The sequence below is a fragment of the Palaemon carinicauda genome, chromosome 14 (assembly GCF_036898095.1).
Source record: "Palaemon carinicauda isolate YSFRI2023 chromosome 14, ASM3689809v2, whole genome shotgun sequence".
NCBI classification, from domain to species: domain Eukaryota; kingdom Metazoa; phylum Arthropoda; class Malacostraca; order Decapoda; family Palaemonidae; genus Palaemon; species Palaemon carinicauda.
This window is the reverse complement of record NC_090738.1, coordinates 136,070,222-136,087,787: the sequence shown is the minus strand read 5'-3', so window position 1 is coordinate 136,087,787 and position 17,566 is coordinate 136,070,222. Positions and strand designations below refer to the sequence as shown.

General features: G+C 34.7%; 1 protein-coding gene across 2 annotated transcripts in view; it reads left to right on the top strand.

The window, feature by feature from the left end:
- The first annotated feature begins 4,230 nt into the window (after positions 1–4,230).
- snRNP-U1-70K (small ribonucleoprotein particle U1 subunit 70K) overlaps positions 4,231–17,566 on the top strand; it is a 28,180-nt gene continuing 14,844 nt past the window's right edge. For both annotated transcript variants that reach the window (XM_068387442.1, XM_068387441.1), the window contains exons 1-4: positions 4,231–4,390; positions 8,934–9,094; positions 10,580–10,825; positions 12,180–12,261. In XM_068387442.1, the coding sequence (XP_068243543.1) occupies positions 8,951–9,094; positions 10,580–10,825; positions 12,180–12,261 (472 nt within the window). In that variant the 5' untranslated portion in view covers positions 4,231–4,390; positions 8,934–8,950. The remainder of the gene's footprint in view (positions 4,391–8,933; positions 9,095–10,579; positions 10,826–12,179; positions 12,262–17,566) is intronic.

The window sequence follows — 17,566 nt, the reverse complement described above, 5'->3', positions numbered from 1 at the left end:
GAAAATTAACGATAAATCAGGAGTCCCCCGACCTGCATTTACACCCAATGTGGAAGGGGCTTAAGTCCCAAAGGATCTGATGAATTCAACAGACAGGTTTGCTTGCAAGTTTTTAATTTCTTGTGGCTAATCAATCAACATTGCATTTGCTGGTGGGACTCTCGTAGGTGTCCTTTGGGACCTGGTGGACCCTGCGGTACTTTGAGTGTGAAATAAAAAGGCCTTGCAGTTTGCTAAGATCCATTTAGTTCTCTTATGGAGTACACTCAGGCACACTATTCTATCCAATTCTTTATTTTCTCTCCTCGTTGGGCTATTTTCCTTATTGGAGCCCTTGGGCTTATATCATCTGGCTTTTCCAACTATGCTTGTAGCTTAAGTAATGATAAAAATATTGGATAATTATCATGCAGGAGACTTGCCTGAAACAATTGCCACTCAGGGAGTAGGCATATCAAAATGATAGCCACATTGTTGTACTGCATAGTACATATTTTTCTGGGTATCTAACGGTAACTAAACACCGAATGACAATAGATTATGGTACATTACCCTAGGAAAACTGTGATAAGTTTTACTCAGAGGTTTACTGTACTTTAGTTTCTACAATCAGATTGTTGCTGTATTTCCCAGTCATTTATGTCATTTCCCCCTCCAGTCGGTTCAACCTCCCAGATCACTCCCTTCATATGGACGAAGGAAATCGTATTTTAAACTTGCAGTGTCTTGACATTTAAACTAAGTACAAATGTATTGATAATGTATGGTAAACTAAAATGACTTCAATTTAGAATTAGATAAGTGAGAAGACTGAAATGGCTTCTTCTGTATCAGTGTATTATTATCAGGGTTAGTTTTGGAGAGCACTCAACTCATTTCGCATTCCACCCTTAAGTCGGCTTTGGGCTTGATTGTGAGCCAACTAGAAAATCCAGACTCAAAACTAATTTTTGGAAGACAGAATTGAAATTTACATTGCTATGGAGCTCGGTTATGGGTAGGCCGCAAGCAACTTATGAATTTAGTGCTTTAGTTTCTAGAAGAATTTTAAATTTTTGCATTGCAAATATCCCAAAAAATTTTAATTTGGCTCCGTTAAAAGGACAATGCTCTCTTGCATGAGAGAATCCATCGCTGATATTTTATATTTCTGATCATTGTAATTATTTCCTCCATTAGTAGCTTGAGATTTCCCCCAGATTGGGAAATAATACTGAGAGAACAAGGAATGACAGACTGGAGTACCGACTTCTTTATTGCTTGAGCAAGCAAAATGCATAAAGGGATGCGCACGGCATTGTAGCACCTGGGGTCGAGAAAGGCCTCCGCACGCGCACGTGGTCAGACATGACTGACGATTGTACATACACATACCAAGGCACTTCCCTTAATTTTGGGTGGTACCCGACATCAAACAAATTAAAAAAAGGGGACCTTTTCTCTCTACGTTCCTCCCAGCCCGACAAGGGACTCCGAGATTGGCTGGGATTGCTAGGGTGCCACAGCCCACCCTCCCCGTTATCCACCACAGAAGAAACTTCATAATGCTGAATCCCCACTGCTGCTACCTATGCGGTCATCCAAGGCGACTGGAGGAAGCAGCAGGGCCTACTGGAACTGCGTCACAATTGCTCGCTATTCATTCCTATTTCTAGCATGGTCTCTTGCCTCTTTCACTTCTATCCTCCTATCACCCATAGCTTTCTTCACTCCATCCATCCACCCAAACCTTGGCCTTCCTCTTGTACTTCTCCCTTCAATTGCGTCTTACAAACATAAATTATAAATACAGAGTACATGAAACGTGGACATACATAATAAATACATCGGCAAGAAGGCCAAAGAATTCTGTCGAAGACAATATATATAAAAACCTTTTAGTGAATATGGGAATTAAACAATTTAGAATAAACACTTAATTGACAATAAAATTATTGTGAAAGTCGACGTCTTCACAATACTTATAGATAAAACATTTTTATCATTATTACTAGCCACAACCCTAGTAGGAAAAGCAAGATGCTATAAGCCCAAGGGCTCCAATATGGAAAAATAGCCCAGTGAGGAAAGGAAATAAGGAAATAAATAAATGAGATTAAATTAACAATAAATCATTCTAAAAACAGTAACAACGTCAAAGCAGATATGTCCTATATAAACTATTAACAAAGTCAAAAACAGATATGTCATATAAACCATAAAAAGACTTATGTCAGCCTGGTTAACATAAAAATATTTGCTCCAACTTTGAACTTTTGAATATCTGTTGTAAATTTTCTTTGTTGAAAAAACAAACATGCTGGAAAAAGAAGTTCAAAATTCTATCCCTTCTGGCCTAATTTATATATGACTAAATGCAAAAATCAAGAGAACTAATGAAGTTTTAGATCTGCCTGTTTATTTGCTTTGTAAATTTTTAATAAAAAGCAGAGGTAGTCAAGTTTATTCAGGTGAAAATATAGACCAATGTTTTGTACTTGGTAATTACATAATTTGGTGTCTCGAATAGGAATTTAAATAACTTAGGCAACGAATTACTTTATAGATATGAAGGCATGTGAAAAGCCGTCTTATTATAAATGCAATTTGAGGCTGAATAAAAGACAAGTGAATATGTAAATCCAGGCAGTCTATATTAAGGTTGACTTTAAAAGAATTAGTAATTTAAAAAGAATTATATCTAGTAATCAAATATATTTTTCTTTGGTCATTAAGTGATTAAGGGCACGGCTTTAATGAAGAAGACAGTGTATTTCTTTGAATAGATTGGGAAATATGACATTTTAAAATAAAGTTTAAAAAAATCATATTTCAGGACAATGTCCTAATAGTAACAGGAAGCAATCATACATTAAACATCTCATTTTAGCTTTATTATTATTATTATTAAATGCTAAGCTACAACCCTAGTTGGAAAAGCAGGATGCTATAAGCCCTGGGGCCCCAACAGGGAAAATAGCTCAGTGAGGAAAGGAAACAAGGAAAAATAAAATATTTTAAGAATAGTAACATAGTAATAAAAAGGTAACGTTATTCTAGTCTATATGTCTCTAAATCATGAGAAAATAACCAAATATTTATTTAGTAAAAAGAAAAATAAATAAAATATTGTTTATCATCTATTAATTTTTTAAGGAAATATTTATGCTGATAACGTGAAGTAATCAAACATAAATCAGCACATTTTAACTTTTATTTATAGGTAACGTTATTTACACTAAATTACGAAAAATATGAAATAAATAGTTATTTAGTAAAATTATGCCTAAAATTTAATAAATTATAATAATTTATTTCATTATTTAATATATTTATCAGTCAACACATTTCAACCTTTATTTATAGGTCACGTTATTTACACTAAATTACGAAAAAATATAAATAAAGTTATTTAGTAAAATTATGTCTAAAATTTAATAATTTATAATAATTTATTTCATTATTAAATATATTTATCGTTAATTATATTTCATCAAGTGCTATTATATATATAAAAAATATATTTGTAAGGAATAGCCGGTAAAAAAATTCCCCCCAAAAAGGAAAATTTAGAAAAGAATATTTGATATAGATCTAAATAAAAATTCCAAAATACTTCTTAGTCAATTGGTGATGGGAAATATCCAAAAAAATATAAAAAAAACTTAAAAAGAAATAATTAAAACTAATATTAAAACACACATGTAAACTAGTTTAGATTTTGTTCGTAACAAGACGCGATATTTTCATTTTAGAAAACACTATTTAATATGGATTTAGTGAAAATTCTCATTATTATTTATTAATTATTTAGTTATAATAAATATTATAATCCCAAATAAAATAATAAATACTATAATAAAGATTTAAAACGTGCATTTTGATGTTTTTGTTCACTAGCATCGTAACAAGACGTGATATTTTCATTTTAAAAAACACTTAAATTATGGATTTATTAAAAAATATCATTATTATTTATTAATCATTCAGTAATAATAAATATCTATAATCCCAAATAAAGTAATAAATACTAAAATAAAGATCTAAAACGTGCTTAATGCAAGCTAGTTAAAAGTATGCTATTTCTATTCGCTAGCATCATAACTCAAACACTTAAATATAGATTTATTTAATAATATTATTATTATTTATCAGTAATTCGGTTATAATAAATATCTATAATCCCAAATAAAATAATAAATACTAAAATAAAGATTTAAAACGTGCATAATGCAAGCTAGTTAAAAGTCTGCTATTTCTCTTCGCTAGCATCATAACGACGCCATATTGTCATTTTAGGAAAACAACATTTTTAGTTTGTTTTTTGCTTCCTATTTATTGATGGAGGGACATCTAGTGATCAGTGCGTATTCTTGAGGACAGATAGGACACTATTCCATACTTTGGGAAGGTAAGAATCCTATAGGATAAAGCGGTTATCCTTATTTATGAGAATGTTTGATGACGTCGTTTAGGAAGCTATGCCGTATCCTATTGGAGTCAGACTTGTCCTTTTCGACTCCTGAAAATTTTTTAGAGTTTTTGTGTTGTCAGGTTGAAAAGATTTAATCAGAACTATATTTAATGATATTTAATTAGATCTTGGCACTTGTAGGACGTCATATACATCCTATTGGCAGTTTAGGGTATCCTGAGAGTCCTACATTATAGTATAACGTAGGACTCTCAGGTCTTGTCTTTAAGGGAAGGTTGGGATCCTGCATTGCATGTGTAGGCCTTTCTTATCTTAATATTTCCTTATTTGACCGGAAACCTGGACAGGGAATCATATTGGAGACATTAACCCTTGATTTATACATCCTATTGGCAGTTTAGCGTATCCTGAGAGTCCTACCGTCCTACGTTATACTTAGTCTTGTCTGTAGGGAAGGTTGGGATCCTAGATAACGTGTGTAGGCCTTTCTTATCTTAATATTTCCTTATTTGACCGGAAACCCGGATAGGGAATCCTATTGGAGACATTAACCCTTGATTTATACATCCTATTGGCAGTTTAGCGTATCCTGAGAGTCCTACCGTCCTACGTTATACTTTGTCTTGTCTTTAGGGGAAGGTTGGGATCCTTCATTGCATGTGTATACCTTTCTTATCTTAATATTTCCTTATTTGACCGGAAACCCGGATAGGGAACCATATTGGAGACATTAACCCTTGATTCAGACTTGGGCTAGGTTTCATTGTTGGGACAGGCTAGGGAAGCGAGTAAAATGTATAAATATCACGGTAAAATATATGACAAACTTTATTACAGGCATTAAAGAGGCCATGTTTACCTTATTGATATATATTGGAGCCTTTGTATATCAGCGGCCAGTTCCTCCTGCGTGGATTAAAAAGGGACGTCAACTAACGGCATTAATACATACAGGTGGCCGCTATCATACATACACCCTTATATATTTACTGTAGCACATTATTCCTATTGATAATAATCTTCCTTATGTATAAACAGGCTAGGTACATTAATACCTCGGTACATGATTTCAATCCATTGCAGGAACTAGCTCGTAACGCAAAATGCTCGTTAACTAAAACAATTTATACCATATGAAATAAAGGAAACTCACTTTATGCATTCCACATATTTATAACTACACATTCACTCATTTTGGAGCCTTTGTATAACAACGGCCAGGGCCTCCTGCGCACGCCCATTTTCTAGTTCGAAGGGCCAACCCGTGTCCGTCGTTCTGCAAAACCTCTACATAAGAACAGTTAAGCTACGAGTCATATCTTTACCTATATGCCTAACCGGGGGTGGGGGTTGCCTAGTGCCCCCCTACGACTGATACAATGCTCGTATGCAGAATCATTCCGAGTTAGTTGTATCCTGAGGTATTACTGTACATTGAGTTTCAGATTGGAAAGAAAAGGGGAAACTATTTTTCAAATTATCGACTTTTTAAAATTCCAAAAGTTATGACTGAAAATACACTTTTCAAAACTTAAACTGAAACAACAGTACTACCTAACCTAAGGGTCCTCACGTAATTTAACCCAAGGACCCTGACCTAATTTGACCCAAAGGTCCTCACCAAATTTAACCCAAAGGTCCTGACCTAATTTAACCCTAAGGTCTTCACCTAATTTAACCCAAGGGTCCTGACCTATTTTAACCCAAGGGTCCTCTCCTAATTTATCCCAAGGGTCCTGACCTAATTTAACCTAAGGGTCCTCACTTACCAGGAACATAGCCTCATCTGTGATCCCCTTTAAGGGTGTAAGTATGATAGCGGCCACCTATATGTATTATTATTATAACTAACTTTGAATACAGCAGTGTAAAGGGGGTCGCAGGGGGGCGTTAGCCCCCAGTTAGGTATCTAGGTAAGGACACGGCTTGTAGGGTAGGGTGGGGGGGGGAAAGTTTAGGTTTATCTTTAAACAACGCATGAGGAACTGGCCTCTGATATACAAAGACTCCCCCCTTTATACAGTTATATCCTTAGCTTGCCATAAGACTAAGTCTCATCCCTGGGTTTGCTTTCCAACCAACTTCGCTCCTGAAAATGTTTTTTTCCAGGAGTTGATCGGACAAAATCAGCCGCTATTGGCATTTGAGTGAAAGGTGGCTGGCTAAGATATCTAACATTTGTGTCACGCTTTTGAACCAATTAAGGGCTCTGGCTTCTATTTATCAATATCTTAGATATTGTAACAAAAACAAGTCTAACATTGTTATCCTAACTAACATTATTATGGATGTAATGGGCAAATGACATGTTTTTGTCGTATGTGCCAACGATATATTGTGTACATTTTACAAAGAGAGGAATGTTTTATAACTTCGAGGACTTTAATTCAGGTTGAACAGGTAATATACTTCCAAATTCAATCTTGCTAGACATAAAATAAGACTGAATCAATAACAAAATAGATAAAATTTTTATCCAAATTTAAGATTAATGTACAATTTAATACATTCATACCATTGATAATAGCCAGGCCTTCTCCATCATGAGGCTCAATACTACACAGTATTCTAGAAGTTTTATTCCAGCTGTTACCAAGTTGTGGAATGATCTTCCCTTCAAAAGTTCAAAGTTGGAGCAAATGTTTTTATGTTGACCAGGCTGACACGAGTCTTTTTATAGTTTATATATGACATATCTGTTTTTGACGTTGTTAATAGTTTATATAGGATATATCTGTTTTGACGCTGTTACTGTTTTTAGAATTATATATTGTTAATTTATTCTCCATTTATTTATTTCCTTGTTTCCTTTCCTCACTGGGCTATTTTTCCCTGTTGGAGCCCTTGGGCTTATAGCATCTTGCTTTTCCAACTAGTGTTGTAGCTTGGCTAGTAATAATAATAATATACTGTGTACTTAACAAAGGGTTGAGTTGTAGCTTTGCATTCCAGCATCAGTTCTAATGTTAGACTTCCGGCTCTGTTTCTCATTACCATACTAAATATACCAAACACATTTCTACCCAAACTTTTCATTATTAACATGCCAACTGAAATAATGGCATTATTAAACTAAATGTTAATATATAACTAAGAGGTTGAAATGTTGGGACTTGAATTCTGTTCGAAGAAGTAAATTACGTCAGAAGTACCAATCTCAGTAGCCATAGAAGCTGTGATTGTAAGATGAGTGGTAATACTGATATATATATATATACAGTATATACTGGTTGGTATAAAGGAATTCAGGCAACGGCATGTAGATTTCGTTTATTGTCTTGTGCTGTAAGCAGTTTCCAGAGTTTTTTTTTTTTAAATGGCTGTGTGTGCACAGATGCAGCTTTTGTTCATTAGGGTATAGGTCGGCTCTTATTAGGGATAATGGCACCTAAATTAGGTTAGGATGTTTCACAGACAAAATGATAGTGAGAAACATTTGCACCTGTTACTGTTAGAGTATTATTCTTGTGAATATTTTGTCATTACGTCCACCAACAAAGTTGGAAGGAGGTTATGTTTTAACCCCTGTTTGTGTGTTTGTTTGTTTGCGAACAGCTTCCTGGTCACAATTTTAATCATAGAGTAATGAAACTTGCAGGAATTAACTTGTGTAAAAAGCTGGAAATGATTGAATTTTGGAAGGTCAAGGTCACGGTCAACCAAAATGTTTAATATCCGTAATCAGTCATAATTTTGGACATCGTTGTCACAGAGACTTCAATCTTGGTTCACATTTGAGTCTCAAAGTCCACACCAATTAATACATGCTGAGGTCAAAGGTCAAGGTTTAGCAAATGCTTGAGAAATAAGCTGTTTTTTTGCGGAGGTTTGCGCTTTACTGAGTGCCTCTAAAGTTTATAGTGGAACTGTTTTATAAATATTACTAAAGGTTAGGTTAAGTTTAGGTAAAAACACTTTTGATATTGCTAGAATAGGCTTAAGTATACTGTATTAACATTGCAAATTTTGTTTATTATACATACTCATACCAGATAGAGGTTTTTAATTACAGTTCTGTATTTTAACCATACCATTGTAATGGTGATATGATGAAATCTTAACCCTTTTACCCCCAGGCTCTTTGGAAATTTCCAACCCTTAACCCCCAAGGGGTTATTTTTTTCCCAGCACATTTTGCAGTATATCTTTTTTAGATTGCTCTAACAGCCTTAATTTTTGTCATAGAGAGGTCAGGTTGGTCTCATTCTCTTGGAAAATGCCTGAATTTTCTCAAAAAATTATAAAAAATATAAAAAGATTTTTATAGCATTTTTTTGCAAGGACGTACCGGTACGTCCATGGGGGTAAAGGGATGGCTTTTGTGAAACGTACCAGTGCGTCCTTTGGTGGTAAAAGGGTTAACATTGCAAATTTTATTTTTATACATAAACGCATACCAGATAGAGGTTTTTAATTATAGTACTGTATTTTAACCATACCATTGTAATGGTATTATGGTGAAATTTTAACCTGCACTAATTTTTCTTTATAACAATTAATACTTTATTTTCATTTTCAGTAAAGTAAAACAACACAATGACGCAGTATTTGCCGCCAAATCTGTTGGCGCTCTTTGCGCCAAGGGACCCCATTCCATACCTGACGCCAGTCGACAAACTGACATGGGAGAAGAAGACAGATGGGTATTCAGGCATCGGTAACTTGATGATGAGGTTTGAGGTAAGAGACTTGTATTATATGTTTAATCATTGAGGAGTTGATTATTACCTCTGCCAATGATGTTGGAAGGAGGTTATGTTTTCACCCCTGTTTGTGTGTTTGTTTGTGAACAGCTTCCTGGCCACAATTTTAATTGTAGAGTAATGAAACATGTAGCGATTAACTGTTGTGTAAAAAGCTGGGCAAGGCCACGGTCAAGCAAAATGTCCAATTCACGTACTCGGCTTGAAGTTTGGACATCGTTGGCGAAGAGATTTCAAACTTGGTTCATATTTGAGTGTATGAAAATCCACGCCAATTAATACATATTAAGTCAAGGTCGAGCAAAAGGTTGAGAAATAAGCTGCCGCAGCGGAGGTCCGCACTCGCCTGAGTGCCCCTCTAGTTTAGCAATTGAATTATTGGTAGTTTGAATTTCCCTTTTGTATTATTGGTAGTTTGAATTTCCCTTTTGAATTATTGGTAGTTTGAATTTCCCTTTTGAATTATTGGTAGTTTGAATTTCCCTTTTGAATTATTGGTAGTTTGAATTTCCCTTTTGAATTATTGGTAGTTTGAATTTCCCTTTTAAATTATTGGTAGTTTGAATTTCCCTTTTGAATTATTGGTAGTTAGAATTTCCCTTCTGCTTTTTGAAGTTATTGACAGTAGTTGTAATATCGCCCATCAAGGAGTTTGAGGTTGTGGACAAAAATTATTTGCTCATGTCGCATTAGCTAAACAAAGTCTACTATTACAACCAGTAATGGTACATGTTTTTAAGTGTTTTTAAGTTCTTGATGAGAACACGTACTGTACAGTTTTATACATCCAGGTAACAAGACTAACGTCAAACTCGTTCTCTCGTCTCCGAAAGGACAGATAAATTTGATGTCATTATCCTGTATTTAATCCTCCTGTAAGCATTTTGGTAAGGCAGTAATGTCGATCTGAATGTAAAAATTGTAAGGTCAGATCAATTTGATAGCATTATCCTGTATTTAATCCTCCTCTAAGCATTTTGATATGGCAGTAATGTCGATCTGAACGTAAAAATTGTAAGGTCAGATCAATTTGATATCATTATCCAGTATTTAATCCTCTCTCAGCATTTTGATTCTGGCAGTAATGTTGATCTGTACATAATAATCGTAAGGTGCACAGCTTGGAACACTTTTAATACTTTATTTATGATGGGAGCACTAAGTGGTTGTGTAAAAATTTCATAGTTCCTTTGGTATTAGAAATAGAATAATCAAGTGCACTTTAGGCATTACAGTAAGGTCTTGGCACTTCCCTTCGACCCCAAGCTGCACCTAATTTTAAACATAATAGCTTGCTCCCATTCCTGCTTACTTTCATTCCATGTTACTGTCCAACATATTTTGATTTCAACTTCTTAATGCAACTAAATAGTTTTCCCCAGTTGCATTTCAGCACTGAAATAACCTATTTGAATTGATAACTATTACTGAAATTTATTCATCCAATCATACTTATTTTCAGGACCCTAAAGACACTCCTCCCCCAACTAGAGTCGAGACACGAGAAGAGAGACTGTTGAGGAAACGTAGGGAAAAAGCTGAACAAATGCAATATAAATTGGAGCAAGAAATTGCTCTCTGGGACCCGCACAATAACGAACAGGGCACCGGCGATCCTTACAAAACGCTATTTGTATCGAGAATAAATTACGATACCTCGGAGTCTAAGTTACGGAGAGAGTTCGAAATTTACGGACCGATTAAAAAGGTGAGTGGGGAAGTATTTTTGCCTGTATGGGGCAGTGAGTGAATATATCTAGACTACTGTGTTTGTAATTTACACTTAACCCTTTTACCCCCAAAGGACGTACTGGTACGTTTCACAAAAGCCATCCCTTTACCCCCATGGACGTACCGGTACGTCCTTGCAAAAAAATGCTATAAAATTTTTTTTTTTCATATTTTTGATAATTTTTTCAGAAAATTCAGGCATTTTCCAAAAGAATGAGACCAACCTGACCTCTCTATGACGAACATTAATGCTGTTAGAGCAATTTAAAAAATATATTTTGCAAAATGTGCTTGAAAAAAAAAACACCTGGAGGTTAAGGGTTGGAAATTTCCAAAGAGCCTGGGGGTAAAAGGGTTAATATATCGCTCGTTTGCGACGTCGTCATAACTCAAAAATAGCTATTTTTTCAGGAGAGCCATTTTAATCAATTAAAACACTCATATTATGTTATGTCGTTGGGACATTTAGCGTCCCCAGCGATCAATTTTTTTTAGCTACAATTATGAGACTTTTGCCAAAAAAATCAGCATTTGAAGATGAATATGTCTATATGGATAACTCAAAAATAAATTTTTTTGAGTTATGACGTTGTTGTCGCAAGCGAGCGATATATGGTCTTGTTGATAATTTTGAAATGGAAGGTCCCCATCTTTAAAACATTTGGAGGTACAAACACAGATCCAACTGAAGTCATATATGTCAGATATAGCAAAAGTTTGTAATGAAATATTATAAAATATATTTAATGCAGTAAGTAAGATAACATTTGCAATATAAAACAGGACTATATGATGACTTTTTCAACTGAAAATCCTTGGCATATGTTTGGTGAAGTCTACCTTAGACCAAAATTTATCAAAAAACTACTTGCAAACAACTTAGAAGCTATTGATTTTGTATGTTGAAGACTTTCTGTACTATTTTATCTTATTAACCCTTTAACCCCCAGGCTATTTGGAAATTTCCAACCCTTAACCCCCAAGGGGTTATTTTTTCCCCAGCACATTCTGTAGTATATTTTTTTTAAATTGCTCTAACAGCCTTAATTTTAGTCATAGAGGTGTCAGGTTGGTCTCATTCTCTTGGAAAATGCCTGAATTTTCTCAAAAAATTATCAAAAATATGAAAAAAAAATTTTTTATAGCATTTTTTTGCAAGGACGTACCGGTACGTCCATGGGGGTAAAGGGATGGGTTTTGTGAAACGTACCAGTACGTCCTTTGGGGGAAAAAGGGATAAAGACTTTCTTTACTATTTTATCTTATTAAATGACCTATGAGAGGACTTTTGATATAGTTATTCTGTAATTGATCCAATCATACGTTTTCAGATTGTCTTGACTCACAACGTTAAGACCGGCAAGCCCCGAGGATACGCATTTATCGAGTACGAACACGAGCGAGACATGCACTGTGAGTACCCTGCTCGTTGAGCATTCATTCATGTCAATGACTTTTTATACCATTCACTAAACTGATGTATTGCATTGGTAAATCTTGCAGATCATTTGGTGTTTCTTTTTACTTTTTGGCAGGACAGCTCGGTGAGCGCTGCCACCGTCAGTTGTACCCTCTCTGTGGTCATAGTTGTCCTGTCGTAGGTTGCAATACAACACCAGAAGCATTGTATAACCTGCAAAAATAATTCTTAGTAGTCACTGTGGGTGAACATCTCTGATTCAGTTTCTTTCCATTTAAATGCATTTCATTTAAGTAGCAAGAAGCATTGGCCACTGGGATTACCAAGCCCAGCGAAGGAAGATTGCTCCAGGACGTGACTTTTGTAAAATATAGCAAATTTTCTCTACATAGACATGTATGCTGTTTCAATCTACACAGAATTATCACATATGAACTTTTTGATTATCTCTTGGTTCATTAGACTGTAGAACCTAACATTATAAGTCATTTAATAGAATATTGTAAAGATGGTCCCCTGTTTTGCTAAGAAGTCCATTTGACGATGGACAAGAGAAAAGTGTTGAGTTGGGCTGCAATAATCAGCTCCATGATCAGGTAAGTTTTTGGTCTTAAAGTTTCTGTGGTTAATATTATTGTAATTTGAAGAACCAGTTACGACAACGGTTCTCTCTGTATCACGAGAAACTGCTAAAGCTGCTCTTTGACACAGCCAGTGCTTTCTATGAATGATTTATTAAAGTGTTTGTATTTGGTGTTCGAGTCGGGCAATTCGTCGGTGATTCTCCACCTCTATGCTTTGAATGAATAATGTGTCTTTTTCAAAGTTGGAAATTTAAATATGTTTAAGCTTTTATATTCTTGGTTATGAAAGTATTATGATGAACCCATAGAGTTAAAGTTTAAATTTGTTGTTGCTACAAGTCATAAACATTTTTAAATTTTCACAGAAAGATGGTTTTTAACCAGGGAAAGTAATATTTAAGGTTATTAGGAAATGCAAGATTATTTTGAAATGGCCTGTCAATATTGTATGTATAAAAGAATCAATCTCGTGCATATTTCTCTTTCTTCTATACACTCAAACTGTAGCGAATACATATTTTTTAAAAGACCATCACAAAACAATCTCGTGTGTACCCGTCTCTTCTGTCTATACACTGTCAGACACACTTAAAAGTTGCGTTTAATACTCTGGGTTGCTTATTTATTCTTACGTACGGTAGAAATACATACGTACATACATATACCAAAGCACTTCCCCCAATTTTGCGGGGTAGCCGACACCAACAATGAAACAAAACAAAAAGGGGACCTCTACTTTCTATGTTCCTTCAGCCTAATCAGGGACTCAACCGAGTTCAGCTGGTACTGCTAGGGTGCCACAGCCCACCCTCCCACATTATCCCAGAGAATTACTCCAGCATACCCCTCTTCAGTCTTTACCTGTCTGGAACATTTATTTTCTTGTTTAGTCTCTGTATTCAATCTTGTTAACTGCGAGAATTGGTTGCCATCCTCAGTCCTCCAACTCCAGTTTCCTTGTGCTTTGCGTATAATTCATCCTTAATTTGTGGTCAGTTGTTTTGTCTTTGTGCATGCATTTAAACTTATTTGTGAAACTGTTCATGCAAAGTCAGAAAAGAAACATGAGTCTGTAATTTATGCCACATATAACAGTTCAAGGACTTGTGGCATGTCTTGTATAACTTTTAATCGTTAAGCATAAGTTGCCAACGTACACTTGTGGATGAATTTAGGTTGAACTGAATCAGAGAAGTTCGCATTGTAATCGTAAAATGCTCATATGATTTGTACAGAGTAAACTATTAACTATTTTCAAAGTAAATAAATATTGCGCTTTCATTACTTTTCATGCGTGAAAAATCTTAGGTCGCTTAACTAAGTATACCTTCAATCTGTTTTCTCTTAAAATTTCTTTCAAATAAGAAGAGTTTTCTTCAAATCACATAATTTTTTAGTATTCTGGTCAAGTGGGATTTTGGGAATAAAGCATTTATGCCATTTCCATCATTTTTGATTGGCAAATGAGGCCGTCATTATATTGTGTAAATTAATAAAGTAAGATCATCTATAGTCAATTTCTTTTAGCGATGCAAATTTGCACCGACTCGCAGCGGTGCCCTTTTAGCTCGGAAAAGTTCCCTGATCGCTGATTGGTTGGACGAGATAATTCTAACCAATCAGCGATCAGGAAACTTTTCCGAGCTTAAAGGGCACCGCGGCGAGTCGGTGCATATCTGCCTCGATAAAAGAAATGGACTATAGGTCATGTTGTTTTGCACAGCTTGAAGATTGGGTTGAAGTTGTATGAGTCCCAAGTCTTGCTTTTCATTGGTCCACACCGATGATGGTTAAATTTTCAAATCGGACACCTTTATATTTCTTTGAAGTATAATCGAAACGTAAGAATCATTATGAGCATTTTCTGATTACGTTTAGAACTGTGTGAACTTTTCAAAGTTGATAGGAACGCGGTTGCACCTTTTCTGTTCTATACTTAGACAACTTTTTTAATTGGCAATCTGAAAGAAATTTTGTCGATTCATGTGGCAGGTGTTAATGAGTGGCATATATGTATATATATACAGTTTATGTATTCCTTAGTTTCATAGCTTTGGGATCTGAACTTCATTCTTGAACAGCATTTTAATTTAATGATTTTACATCATTTTGCATATTTTCTATAAACTGCTGTTAGTTATGTACTAGCCAAGCTACAACCCGATAGGAAAAGTAGAATGCTATAAGCCCCAGGACTCCAACTGGAAAAGTAGCCCAGTGCAGAAAGGAAATAGAGTAGGAACAAATAAACTATAAATGATAGATGATAAAAAGCTCATGTGAAACTCGGTCCAGTACACCGTCTTGAAATAGTTCAAGTGATCATTCAAAAATGTTTCGTCCCTTGTTTAGTTAAGTTTTACCCATCTGCCAAACAAGTGTGAGTAAGACAAAAATGGGGTCCATAAGATTAAATCATCATTTAGAAATATTTGAATTATAATTTGAAGTGTGAGAAAAGTTTTTGATATTAGAAAAAGGGGTTATGAAATATGTCTGAAAGATTCTTCATTGTTAAGCACAGTTCACATATATTGATCAGCTGTTTTTATAGTTACATCATCGGGTTTGTGAAGCGTTTAGGTAAAGGTCTATTCTACTGTAGCAAGAACTAATGATTAATAGACTGCTCGACTATACTCAATTTTTTTTATCGAAGCAGATTTGCACCGACTCGCAGAGGTTCCCTTTTAGCTCGGAAAAGTTTCCTCATCGCTGATTGGTTAGAATTATCATGTCCAACTAATCAGTGAGCAGGAAACGTTTCCGAGCTAAAAGGGCACCCCTGCGAGTCGATGCAAATGCGCCTCATTAAAAAAAATTGACTATAGTATCACATTATCATCTTCGGTTAAAAGAAAGTTTGTCTTGGTTATTATAGTAACTAACATCAGTTTATAGTGCAAAATTTAGTAGTCTCGGTCAGCTCCCAATGACTATATTAGCTCTCTGTAGATTAACACTTGTCACAAGCAATTTCTTAGTGGTCATTTCATATACATGAGCACAGTTTTTCGGATAGAGGATTTAAGTGTGGTACACCCATCCCTCATTGATAGGGTTCAAGTGTGTTTTCTTTCTGTTCTTTTACTTTTAATTTTCGTAGATTTTATGTTTTTGTCAGGAGCAATTGTTTTTACTTTTAATTTTCGTAGCTTTTATGTTTTTGTAAGGAGCAATTGTTTGATTTGGTAGATTTCGTAGATTTTATGTTTTTGTCAGGAGCAATTGTTTTAGTAGAATGGCTTCAACAGCACAGGGCTGTATGTCCTTAGTTTAATACATCTCATTCCGAATTGAAGATGTTGAGCAGCGTTGAAATGGAATAGGATTTATGTGGCCTAATTAGAATGTATCGATATTTATTCCTCAAGAATAAATTTATATAGTTCCCATTGTTGAGTTAGACTTAACTTTTATATAGCTGGCTTTTATTAATTCTGGTACACTTATATGTGGCTTTTATTAATTCTGGTACACTTTACTGGAACTAAGGAGACTTCTGACAGCTTTACATTGTAGTAGGTAATTCTCTATTAAGCAAATGAAACTATTGTCAATGCTACCTGTAAGACAGAGTTGCTAAGCTTGTAAACATGTGGGCAAAAGCATTTTATTAATTTTATGAAGTGTTGTATAGAAAAATATTTGCTTAACAGCATGTCGTAAAATTAATAAAAGCGCCTTTGATCAACGTTGTTTAACCCTTTTACCCCCAAAGGACGTATTGGTACGTTTCACAAAACTCATCCCTTTACCCCCATGAACGTACCGGTACGTCCTTGCAAAAAAATGCTTTAAAAATTTTTTTTTTCATATTTTTGATAATTTTTTTGAGAAAATTCAGGCATTTTCCAAGAGAATGAGACCAACCTGACCTCTCTATGACAAAAATTAAGGCTGTTAGAGCAATTTGAAAAAAATATACTGCAAAATGTGCTGGGGAAAAAATAACCCCTTGGGGGTTAAGAGTTGGGGGTAAAAGGGTTAACAGGCAGCGTTGCCAACAGTTCATCTTTTGCTAAACAGCGTTATCTGCTACAATGCACAGCTGTGAGATGTCTCCTTAGCTTTCTGTGAAGTGCACTTGAAATAATGGAACCAACTGTACTAGCAATTCATTTCACCATAATTTATAAAAAGTATTTAAGTGTTCAAAATCTATCATGGGTGGTAGGATTCTATAGTTCTTTCAGTTGAATTGTTTTCTTGACATGTTGGTTTGAAATTATGTTACTCGGTCTTTTACCTGGCGTTTTTTTATTACCTTCCTTTCAGAGAAAGTGTAAGAGAGTCTGTAGATACAGTATACTAAGAAACCAACTATTGAATAGGAAGCTATGTGGAGAAAATAACACATTTTGTTTTTAGTCTTCGGTTAACTTCGTTTTTTGAGAAACAACCTATGAAGGCTTCAGAATAACATTTTTATCTTTTTTTAATCTATAGTTAGTTTTGCTATTGAGAAACAACCTTTTAAGGTGTAGAATAAAATCTTTTATCTTTTTTTAATCTATGGTTAGCTTCGTTTATTGAGAAACAACCTTTTAAGGTGTAGAATAAAATCTTTCCTATCTTTTTTTTAATCTATAGTTAGATTTGTTTATTGAAAAACTGACCCTTTTAAGGTGTCAGAATAAAATCTTTATCTTTTTTTAATCTATAGTTAGATTTGTTTATTGAGAAACAACATTTTAAGGTGTCAGAATAACAT